General features: G+C 38.8%; 1 protein-coding gene across 18 annotated transcripts in view; it reads left to right on the forward strand.

The window, feature by feature from the left end:
- Positions 1-12,725, forward strand: part of ncam1a (neural cell adhesion molecule 1a) — a 497,275-nt gene that overhangs the window by 295,154 nt on the left and 189,396 nt on the right. For all 18 annotated transcript variants that reach the window (XM_072593194.1, XM_072593195.1, XM_072593196.1 and 15 more), the window contains exon 2: positions 6,386-6,460. In XM_072593194.1, coding sequence (XP_072449295.1) covers positions 6,386-6,460 — 75 coding nt within the window. The remainder of the gene's footprint in view (positions 1-6,385; positions 6,461-12,725) is intronic.

The raw sequence follows: 12,725 nt of genomic DNA on the forward strand, positions 1-12,725 counted from the left end.
AGAAATATGAAACTGTTTTAGGGACTACTTCAGCAAATATGCATTTCTTGCATTGTGTGGATTGGTAATACATTCATTACCAACAAATTATTGAATGTAAAACAAGTTTTGTTTGGAAATGTTGTGATCCTGTAAGAAGGAGTTGAATGGCTCCCCTCACTTATTCCTCATTCAAGCAGAACTGATTTTTGAAGGGGATCGTTTTGCCTTTTCAATAAGCTTATAACTGTTTATGCCATGTATTCGTAGCAGATGGAATCAGACTGGTTTTCTTGAGCTTTATAAAATAAAATATATTTTGTTGTACTCAACCCATTCAAAATAACATTGATAAAACACTCCTAATTTCCCACAAGTGCAACAGGAGCTTCACACACCAAAACAGAATGGAAGAACGCTCTAAATACTTTTGAATCTGGTAAAAATGGAGGGGTATATGCCTCTTAACGGTTGACAACCATCGTGTCAAGCTAAACTTGGCGGTCTTGCTGCTTTCAACATCAAAGCAGCTTTAAGATGTTGTTGGATAATTTATATATTCTTCTGGAAGTACTACATTAAGTTCTTCTAAAAAAATACTAGGCCAGCTGGAAAGGCAAAATCATCCGATTTTGGTTCAAAATTCATAAGTTGACTGGATATAGAACAACTTCATTTCAGGGTTTTTCAGCATCTCATGCTGCTTCCATTCTGCACTAAATGACTAATTTAACATAAAAAGGGCTAGTTGGCTAACGGTCATATGATTTCTCCAAATGACTGTTGGCCCAAATATGGTTGTGGCTTGTGTATTCCTGTTGTTTGGTCGATGTGATGAGATTACACCTGAGCAAGTTCATTTTCATCGCCAGTTCCCATTGATTAGGTCTGAGGCAGCACCCAGTTGAGCTGTCAGATGCTCATCTTCATACTTTGCTGATGTGCAGCAGAAGGTAAGCATTCACACTGCTTAAAAAGGCAGTTGTTCTTGGTGTAGCTTAGCAGAAGGGGGTTGCCATTTCACAGGTTGGTTTTGGAAAGTACTTAATGCAAATTTGCAATCGTCTTTGACTGTGACTCCACTGCAATGTGGCTTTTAAACTTTCTTTTTTAAAAAAAGTCCATTTAAGGGTTTCTAGCTGGGAAATCCAAAAAATTGTTTGTTTCTATATAAAGAATAACTTCACAACAGAATAAAGAAAGTATTCAAGCCCAAAGAGCCTCCAATATCATCTCATTCTCTGATTCTCTGCTGTCTGTGTATTGAGCAAAACAAAAAAGTTAATTTTATGTACCACTTCTTTGTTGCATTTTTCCTTTGCTCTCGACTCTCTAAGCTGAATGCGGACAATGTGCCAGATTATCACAATGCATTTGTAGTCCACAGAAGTTGGCAACTTAATTTACCTGTGTCTCTGATTTCTGTCAGTCTTCAATGCAATTATAAGTGAGGGTGAGGTGGGAATTGAACCTGTCGACCCTGCTAATAGTTCCATTAGTTGCTGAGATATCCTGGCAGCTGGGACATGAGTGTTTTTTTTGTTCCTTAAAATGTTTTTGAACTGCTCAATTAGCTTTAATGGAATAAGATACACTTTTGTGATTATTGAAGACTATAGTTCTGTGCTAAAGTATGGAGGTCTTTACATGGCTATCGTCACTTAACATTGCAATGCACTTGGCTGTTCCCTTTTTTTTATCTGCTTAACATTAAAGTGCACCCCAGAGGTTTGCAATACAGGTCAAAAAAATGAACAGAGAGAATAATAGTTGCTATCAAACTAAGATGACATTCTGGAATGTACTATTTAAGGTGCTGGATGTGTGTAAAGTGTATAGTTAGAGTCATAGAGATGTACAGCATGGAAACCGACCCTTCGGTCCAACCCATCCATCCCAACCCAATCTAGTCCCACCTGCCAACACCCGGCCCATATCCCTCCAAACCATTCCTATTCATATACACATCCAAATGCCTCTTAAATGTTGCAATTGTACCAGCCTCCACCACTTCCTCTGGCAGCTCATTCCATACCCGTACCACCCTCTGTGTGAAAACGTTGCCCCTTAGGTCTCTTTTATATCTTTCCCCTCTCAACCTGAATCTATGCCCTCTCCTTCTGGACTCCCCAACCTAGGAAAAAGACTTTGTCTATTTCTCCTATCCGTGCCCCTCATGATTTCATAAACCTCTATAAGGTCACCCCTCAGCCTCCAATGCTTCAGGGAAAACAGCCCCAGCCTGTTCAGCCTCTCCCTATAGCTCAAATCCTCCAACCTTGGCAACATCCTTGTAAATCTTTTCTGAATGTACAGTCAGCCTAATTATCTTACAGATGATGTCATTTTAAACTGCAAGAGCAATCCTTTCATTAGCTATGATTGTACTAACTGAAATATTAACTCTCAGTTACTTCTTATCAACCAATGTACTCATAATTGCATTTTATTGTATTCCTTCCTCAAAATGCAATACTGAGTAAAGGAGAAAACAAGCAGTCTAACATGTTCCAAATGTTGCAAATCTCTCTAGTCGAGCAAATTGAATTATGACAAGATTTAATACAGTAAATAGGGAAAGAATACTTTGGTTCTAATGTTTGTAAAAGAAAATCAATTTAAGCTTGTCACTGTGAATGAGGAGAGTGCTTAGAAACAGATTTGTTTAAAGAACCCCTGTTTGGAATGTCTTGCCAGCAAGGGCAAGTCGTATAAGGGTTTATTGCATCTGTCAAAGGGAAAATAGACAAATCTATGAAACAATTTTGTAGAACAAAGAAATTTTGGAGTACAGTTTCATAATTCCTTGAAAATAGTCACAGGGTGGACGAGATGGTGATAAAGGTGTTTGGTTCGCTTGCCTCTATTGGTCAGTACATTGAATGTAGGAGTTGTGATGACATGTTGCAACCATATAGGACGTTGGTTAAACCACTTTTGAAATACTGCATTCAATTCTGGTCTCCCAGAAATGCGAGTACAATTAAAACATTTAAAAGACATTTGGGTAGATACATGAATAGGAAAGGTTTGGAGAAATCTTGACCAAGAGCAGGCAGGTGGGAGTAGATTTGTTTGGAGTAATGTTCGGCATGGACTGGTTGGACCGAAAGGTCTGTTTCCATGCTGTGTGACTCTATGATTATGACTATAATAATTTCATTGGTACCCTTTGATGTGTCCAGTTTTTAACATGGAGATGTTCAGAGGGTTCCAGTCATAAGGGAATTGCCCAGAGGATTCTTCACTTTCCTGGGTGATGGATTTGAAGTCTGTTGTGATGGGATCCAGCCCATGCATAACACTCATATAATGAATGTCAGGCCATTGCATGCAGTTCTGGTCTCCAAGTGTAAGGAAGGCACTTGTACCAAAGGCAGTACAGCAAAGGTTTCTCTATGATGACAGGCTGAGTACATTTTGGAATATATTGCAAAAAAGTAATTTGTGGTCAATTATAATATTTTTTAAAAATTCCTAGTGTGGGACTTTTGCAGGGACAAGTGGGGATCTACCATGGTGTGGTTTTTGAAGTGCGAGATGTTTCTGTATTTCCCTTTGTCCCTGATTGTAGCTTCTGCCTGAAGTCTCATTCTTGTGTTCGTGAAAAGGAACTTGGTCTGTGAAAGAATCCAGGATGAAAAGCAATTAAACATCAAATAATTTTTTTTGGACAGACTAGCCTGTTAGAAATGTAGGAACAGCCATAGCTCACTCAGCCCTTCTAGCCAGATTTGGTTAAGATCCTAGCTTTACTTTCATATCTACACCCACGTCTATTAAAAAATCTAGCCAGCTCTGCCTCAATAAATTCAATGACCCAGCCTCCGCTTTCTTCTTCAGAAGATAACTTCACAGACTGACAACCTTCAGAAAAATAACCTCATTTACATCTTAAAAGATGTATATGAGTGTATATACGCCTCCCTGTTCTGGCCTCTTCTGCAAGGGGAAACCTCTTAGAATCCCTTTATGCAATTTTTTAGCACTTTTTTTTACACACTGGAATTTCTGCTTGTACCTGGAAAACAGTATGTAAATAGATTATGTTTGTGATTGTCTTTTTACACACCAATTCTACACCAATGTTAAAGTTTTTTTAATTTAAAACAAATAACAATTAATAGTTGAAGTATCCATGACCCAGCGCAGCTAATTTAAGCTGGAGGAAGGGTCACCAGTTTGATTTCTCTTCACAGAGGCTGCCAGATCTGCTGAGATTTTCCAGCAATTTCTGTTCCAGTTTGTAATCTCAGCTGTATTTAGTTTTCACTATTAATAGGACAATTTGTGAAGCATCCTGATGGTTGAAGCACTGTAATGACCTGAAATTAAAATGAATTATTTGTCCATGTCGGATTTGTGATCAGAAGGGACCGTTGTTTCCTAATTGCTATCTTACCCTTTTCTGTGTAATTACAGTACTCGGCTGAGAAAAGTTGCCGAAGATCAAAGACAGAGTCTTTTCATTTCACAGGTCAAATTTACAGTCGTCACAGCAACCAATAGCATAGAAAAGTTATTTTACGCAATGGAGTACAAACACTCCTTCAATATACTTTCTTTGAGCTCTATCTTAGAAGTCAAGGCATTTACCGATCCATGATGACTCGGCTAAATAGCCAGGGCGATGAAATAAAAGGAAATGGCAATTTGTATGTCATTGAAAGGAGCCATACCCCTTCAGTCAGCTCATGCAGACTGATTGGTATTTAAATGCATGCATCTGAACTATATGTTTCATTGTTGGATTCACCTGCATTGCATTGACCGATGTTGCTTTAGCCAAGCTCCTGTCTCTGATATGCAGCATGAGAGAAAATGTAATGATTTTTAAAAATAATACAGTTGAAAAAAAATTTCAGAATGTTTTAAACAGGAGCAAAAAATGCTTAGCAGCCCACCACTTGCTGTGTAATGGATGTTCTCTGCATCATTTTGCCTGAGTTGTCTTAAAATGTATGGTTGCTTCAACAGTAAGTAGATCATTAGTTTGATCATATTACCTCCTCAATATCAAAACCATTTCTTCCTCGAAAGAAATAACACTGAATGAAAAGAAGCAAACTTTTTTTAAAAAAAATGGCATTTGAAATAAAGTTCTTAAATCACATTTATGTGAAGCTTATATCGATAGCATAAAAGTTAAGCACCAGAGTATTAAAACATAATATGATAGGTCATTTGCTGAATGTAGTAATATGGCAGAATTATGCTGTAGAAATAATGTTTCTGCCAATTTTATTTCTCTACCCTGTTAGTTCTTTTTTATCTGCTCACAGTGATGATACATCCAGGAGAAAGTGATGGAATCAGTACTGTGTGGTCACTTTTTGCTACTCTTGTGCTCTTTTAGTAGAACATAACTATAGAGGATCGTGAACAAATTCCCAAGGTATCTTCTCGACTTGACAAAAATATGTGGAATGTGGCATATATCATCTGGAATTTAGGCAAATTCCTAGCAGGAGACTGAAGTCTCAGAAATGTTTTTTTTCCCAGATTTTGTTGCCAGTCTTTAAGAGATCATTGGTAGATCAGAAGAAACTGACTGAAATTCAGGGTCAATATGTAATAAGTTGGAGGAAAAGGTCTCTCCTGAAGAACATCATTACATCGTGTCTAGCATGATGCAGGTCTTCAAATTACGGTAGAAAGAAATAGTTTTGATTTCAATTGTGCAATATATCTGGTCTTCAGAAACCAGTGGAGTCACACTCATGGAACAAAATTGAACTTCTTAAATGAATGGGTTTGTTGATCCTGTGTTCCATGTATGTCATAAGCTTGAATGACGTACAAATCAGTGAAGAGCTGTGTAAATATTATAGCCCTCGAAAGACAAGCAGGTTTTATGTGCAGAAATACACAAGCTGAGAGTATCGGGGTGGTGCGGTGGCTCAGTGATTAGCACTGCTGCCTCACAGCGCCAGAGACCCGGATCCAATTCCTGCCTCAGGCGACTGTCTGTGTGGAGTTTGCACATTCTTCCCATGTCTGCATGGATTTCCTCCGGGTGCTCTGGTTTCCTCTAATCTAACCTAATCTGTTTACTTATCAAAGTGATGACTTTTCATATGCTACACTGCTGCTGCTTGCACTGGCTGAGTTTACCACGCAGGAGTCTCATTCTCAACCTCTCCCCTTGCCTGAGACAATGGTGACCCTCTGTTAAACTACGACCTGTTGTGTTTCTCTTTCAAGTAAGAGAGAGAGAGCAGCCCCAATAGGAATATGGTGAACTTTATTACATTACAGCATTTGTCGAGCCTTTTGTCTCGCAGTCACAGTGGTACACCTGATGGCATCGATCTGTGTTATCATGTAATTGTTAATTGTGTGCATGTTGTTCACACTGGGAGTCTGTGTTTGGTTATTTGTCTAACGTTTGTATCTCCTCTTTCAGCCGCACTGCAAGTTGATATCATGCCATCCCAAGGAGAGGTCAGTGTGGGAGATTCCAAATTTTTTCTATGCACTGGTAAGTTGTGACATGTCAAAGAATAAGGTCAGTAAAACAAATTTTATAAATGCATAGCACACAATAACAAAGATTATTACAACTGCACCAATGTTTCTACAGTCGCAAAATTGAATATAACAGATGATCCAGCATTCTCCTAAATAATAAGGTGCTCAACTCAAACACTGCAAAGTGAGATCTGTTTTACTTTACCTCAGTGAGTAAACCACCCACTCTTTTTTTGTTTGATGCTACTAGTTCATTATGCATGTATTGCAGATTGTTTTCTGAGCAAATCTAAGAGTATTTGGCTCACTAGAGTATCCTCTGTGCACTATACATTCAACTTCTTCAAAAGAATGTGTGCATGTACTGCACAGTAGACGTTCTTCCTCAGTGAATTTAACTGAATGCCAAGAACTGTCTACAATATCAGGGCACAGTTTATCAGCACTTATTCATCAACGTGTACTTGCTGTGATTGATGGACAATAGTAAAATCATAAACAGCCAGCTCCATGTAGTTCCAGGATAGGGATATTGATTATAGTCCTGGGCAGCCCTTCTGGCTTGCTGCAGTGACACGTACTGAATTTATCTTGTGCTTACAAAATAAAGTGAAGGAAGTCATTCAACCAAATTGATGTTATCCTTCCAGATTACTAACTTTACTCTCTTCTGCAGTGGTGTCTAAATGTTTCCTAAATGAATCATCGTCAAGGTTCCAACCACTCATCCTGGCAATCTGGTGTACTGCTTGATTTCTCTTTCAAAAGAACTGATTCCTGATGTTTCTCTGAGATTTGCTGTTCACACCCTTAAGGGAGAAAGCGAGGACTGCAGACGCTGGAGATCAGAGCTGAAAATGTGTTGCTGGAAAAGCGCAGCAGGTCAGGCAGCATCCAAGGAGCAGGAGATTCGACGTTTCGGGCATGAACCGCATCACCACAGGAGCCCTGAAGAAGGGCTCATGCCCGAAACGTCGATTCTCCTGCTCCTTGGACACTGCCTGACCTGCTGCGCTTTTCCAGCAACACATTTTCAGCTCTGTTCACACCCTTAACTCTCATCCAATAACCTTGCCATACCTCAAGTACTGATCCCTGTTTATTCTTACAAGAATAGTTATCGCAGGAAATGTACGAATGATTGAGCCCCCTGTTTCACTAATCATAGTAGAAAGGTATTGACACGATTCCACACGTTACCTGTTAATTCCCTTTTAATACTGATATCCCAAGTAAAGGTGAATTGCACCAGGTTACTTATAATTAATTCAAAATAATCTGTTTCTTGCTAATTCTTAAATCTTAAAGACTAATTCTTAAAATAGTTGCAAACACTGGTTAACATTTAAATGATAATCTGAAATTAGAACTGTATACCTTAATCCTAAGCATAGACAAACACAACACAAAAGACAAAATCTCTGCAAATATGATGTTTTAAAAAACAAACAAATGTCAAAAGGAAAACACTCCCGTTGGTGAAGAATCTGAAAACAGTGGATGGAAGTTAATTGACCTGAGGAAGGGTCACTGGACCCAAAATGTTAATTTTGGTTTCTCTCAGCGAGTTTTGAGAAGATTTGTAGCTCAAGTTGAGGTTCTGGTTGTAGGCTTACTCACTGAGCTGAGAGGTTCATTTTCAGACATTTCGTCACCATACTAGGTAACATCTTCAGTGAGCCTGTGGACAAAGCACTGCAGATATTTCCTGTTTTCTATTTATATGTTCGGGATTTTGGGTCGGTGATGTCATTTCCCGTGGTGATGTCATTTCATATGGTGATGTCATTTTCTGTTTTTCTCAGAGGGGTGGTAAATGGGGTCCAAGTCAATGTGTTTGTTGATAGAGTTCCGGTTGGAATGCCATACTTCTAGGAATTCTCATGAGTGTCTCTGTTTGGCTTGTCCTTGGATGGATGTGTTCTCCCAGTCGAAGTCTCCATCTATCCTAGGACAAGCCAAACAGAGACATGCATGAGAATTCCTAGAAGCATGTCATTCCAACTGGAACTCTATCAACAAATACATTGACTTGGACCCCATTTACCACCCCCTGAGAAAAAGAACAGGAAATTACATCACCACAGGAAATGACATCAACCCAAAGAACCCCAAACATATAAATAGAAAGCAGGAAATATCAGCAGTGCTTCATCCAGAGTCTCACTGAAGATGTCACCCAGTGTGGTGATGAAACGTCTAAAAATAAACCTTTGATTTCTTTCCACAGATGCTGCTAGACCTGCTGAGCTTTTCCAGCAATCTCTCTTTATATTTCTGATTTACAGCATCCACAGTTCTTTCAGTTTTTATTGAGAGACTTGGGGTTCCTGGGGTTTCCTTCCTTACTGACAACTTCGGTCTGTGAAAACAGAACACAAAATCCAGAAATTGTTGCCAAGCAATCACCAAGGCAGAGTCCTCATCAGCTTTTCGGAAACATGGAAGGCTTTAAACGCTATCCTACTTCCCTAAATGCTTTGCTTGTTTTTTTTTCTTTAAAGCTACTTGAATTTCTGTAGACAGAAGATAGACCACAGCATACACGAAACTGTTGTCTTAATCTACAAGAAACTACATGATGACAGAAATTGTCCAATCTTTCCATATCTCTCAATCTTTCACAGTCCATCGATATGCATATATATTCCCAATATTCTATTAATGCTAAAGACTGCAGGGAGGAATGAAATACCGTCACTATCACTAGAGAAGTAGTATTAGACAAACTAATGGGGCTAAAGACTAATAAGTCCCCTCACCCTAATGCATTGCATCCGAAGTTCCTGCAAGAGATACTTACAGAGATAGTGGATGCATTGTTTGGAATTTTCCAAAAAGTTATTGGAGTTTGTAGAAATGCCAGAGGATTCAAAAACTACTAATGTAAAAGCACTGTTCAAAAACAGAGAGAGGCAAGAAGTGTCTAGTTGTAAGACATCTACTATTGGAAAAATATTGGAGTCAACTATTAAGGTAATGATAGCAGAACATTTGAAAAATCAAAATATTTTTATATACGGTGGTGGGATTTGGGCACCACTGACTGGCCAGCATTTTTATTTCCTGTCTGTAGTTGCCCATAGAAAGGTGGTGGTGAGCTGCTGCCTTGAACCACTGCAGCCCATGAGCTGTAGGTTGACCTCTGATGCCTTCAGGGAGGGAATTCCAGGATTTTTGCTAATGAAGCAGAGTCAGCATAGCTTCATGAAAGGACAATCATGCTTGACTAATTTATTAGTGCTATTTGAAGAAGTCTTAACTAGAATGGATAGGGGAGAGCCAGTTGACATGGTGTATTTGGACATGGTGTTTGACAAAGTAGCTCATAAAACGTCAAGTCATAAGATACGACCCCATGGTGTTGCAGGTAGTATATTGGCATGTGTAGAGAATTGGCTTATGGAGAAAAAAACAGCGAGTGACAATAAGGGGCCCTTTTTCAGGTTGACCACCCATGACCAGTGACTTTCTGCAGGAATCAGTACTGGGACTGCAACTGTTTGAGTATGTGTCAATGACTTGGAGGAAGGAAGTGAATGTACTGTAGCCAACTTTGCAGGCAGCATAAAAATAAGTGGAAAGGCGGGTTGAGAGAGGGATACAAACAGTTTACAAAGAGGTATTGATAGATTAAGTAAGTGGTCAAAAAGTTGCCCAGTGGAGGTTAATGTGGGAAAATGTAAAGTTGTTCACTTTGGAAGAAACAGAATATTACTTAAATAGAGAAAAACTGCAGAAAGCTGCGACATAAAGGGACTTGGTATTTGCACACAAAACATAGAAAATTAGAAGACAGTGATAATCCAAAAGGCTGGTGGAAGTTTGGTCTTTATTTCAAAGGAATTGAAGTGTAACTGTACAAGGTGTTAGTGAGACCATGCCTGGAGTACTTTGAGCAATTTTGGTCCCCTTATTTGAAAAAAGATGTCACTTCATTGGAGGCAATTCAGAAAATGTTCACACGGATGATCGCTGGTATGAAGAGATTATCTTGTGAGCAAAGGCTAAATAGCTTGGGATTGTACTCACTGGAAGTTAAGAATTGAGGTGATCCCTTTGAAACATGTAGGATTCTTAAGGGACTTAACAGGATAAAATTCAAGAGAATGTTTCCCCTCATGAGGGAGTCTAGGACCAGAAGACATAGTCTCAAAATAAAGGGGTGCCAGTTTAAGACTTTGATATATTCTTGATCCATCGGGGATTTGAGGGTTATAGGGAAAGGGCAGGAAAGTGAATATGAGGAATGTTGGATCAGTCATGAGTCTTTGAATGATAGAACAGTCTTAGGACAAACCAAGGTTGTTTGAGGTATCTGCTTGCAAGACTGAAGAGATGTAATGCAATAAATACTTATTAACGGTACTTTCCTCTAAACAGATCGGTATGAATGATCTTCTTTACGTTGTCCATGGTAGAAGTTCCCTAGGAGTGAGGGAAGCGAGGAAGATGCCAGGCTTGAACAAACAATTGAGTGCATGTTCCCCTCCAAGCCCCACATCATCTTGACTTGGGAATTATATTGCTGTTCCTTTGCTGTCACTGAGTCAAAATGCTGGAACTTGTCTCCCTCATGCACTTCAAACTTGGACAGATCTTTCCTCTTTTTTTTGAGAGCATTGCTGTGGGAAATTTGCTAATAATAAATTGGAGTTTTTGCACTTGGGAAGTATATAATCTCATCATAACACTTCTTGCTGATAACTCCAGCAGTGTTTTCTGCAGCGCTTCATTGTCACACATCTCGATCACTTTTAATCATTGCCAAGTGAGCTCTAATGCAAGTCAGTACATTTCATATACATCAGTTTGACTGACTATGGCACTTGATTAATTTCTCGCCCTCATCCTGCCAAAGGCCATCACAACTTAGCATTAGATGCACTGAACCAATGGGAACTAAACTGTTCAATTGAAAACAATCATTTTGCACTCAAAAAAACTTTTCCAACCTTTAAAAACTATTAAACTGTTTAATAGAACAACCTTTGTATTCTGTAATACTCCGCATTCTAACCCTCTTAGCTCTTTTTGTTCAGAATTGCTCTTCTGAATCACATAGTCCTTAGTGCTTACACATGCTTTGCTGTGATCTGTAGTTCTCACTTATTGCAATGCACACCTACATAAACATATTCCCCTGGTCATTTTACACTCGATCATTTTCTGTCTACTCCAGTTCCTTTTTATTGAATCCATAGATTTTTTTCACACTGCTTCTGATAGTCATTAGCAGCAGTGAAGCTTATTGGATTCTGACTTAACAGGAAAGCAACACCATTAAAAATATAAAGGTGACAGATTTAGGAGAAAAATTCCACAAGATCATCTGTGACAACACTTGCAGTCACAGAGATTTCTAGAGCATTTGCAATAATTTAAGTGATGCTGAAGTGGTAAAGACAATAGCAGCTAAAACTCAGGTTATCAATCATTGACTTACACCAAAGATACAATAATCAAAGTCAGATCAAGAGTTCCAAAAACCTAGTAAATCTAATAGCGTATAAAGACCATTGATAAAATTTTTTAAAAAATACTTGGGGCAGAATACAGAGATCTCTCAAAATGTCACTGTGGTAACCTCATTGAAAGTGGAAGCATCTATCATTTAGCTAACAAAGAAATAATTTTTTTTCTACATTTTTGCAAGAACACGAAGGCTCAATTTCTTTTTCTTTCTCTTCAGCTCTATAAGTTATGGTTTAGGGTGAGAGGGGAAAGATATAAAAGAGACCTAAGGGGCAACTTTTTCATGCAGAGGGTGGTACATGTATGGAATGAACTGCCAGAGGATGTGGTGAAGGCTGGTACAATAACAACATTTAAGAGGCATTTGGATGGGTATATGAATAGGAAGGGTTTGGAGTGATATGGGCCGGGTGCTGGCAGGTGGGACTATATTGGGTTGGGATATCTGGTCGGCATGGACGGGTTGGACCGAAGGGTCTGTTTCCATGCTGTACATCTCTATGACTTTATATGTTAGCTTTTGAGTGAGTTGTGAATGACAACATAACTCTTGCGTTCATATGTACACAAATCTTTTGAGTTTTGTAATGGTCCAATATGCCATTTTGATCCCATGAATATCTTAGTTTAAAACATAATCCAACTATATTGTTCCATGTGGATCACAGCCATTGAAAGATTGATCTTTACTCTCAAACATCAACCTGTTAAGCCTGTGAAGAAAACCATTACCAGGGTCATAAAAAGAAATTGAGGATTTATGCCGGTGGTTTTAATATTATTTGTTGCAGTCCAGATTT

Source organism: Chiloscyllium punctatum, chromosome 23 (assembly GCF_047496795.1).
Source record: "Chiloscyllium punctatum isolate Juve2018m chromosome 23, sChiPun1.3, whole genome shotgun sequence".
Classification (NCBI taxonomy): Eukaryota; Metazoa; Chordata; class Chondrichthyes; order Orectolobiformes; family Hemiscylliidae; genus Chiloscyllium; species Chiloscyllium punctatum.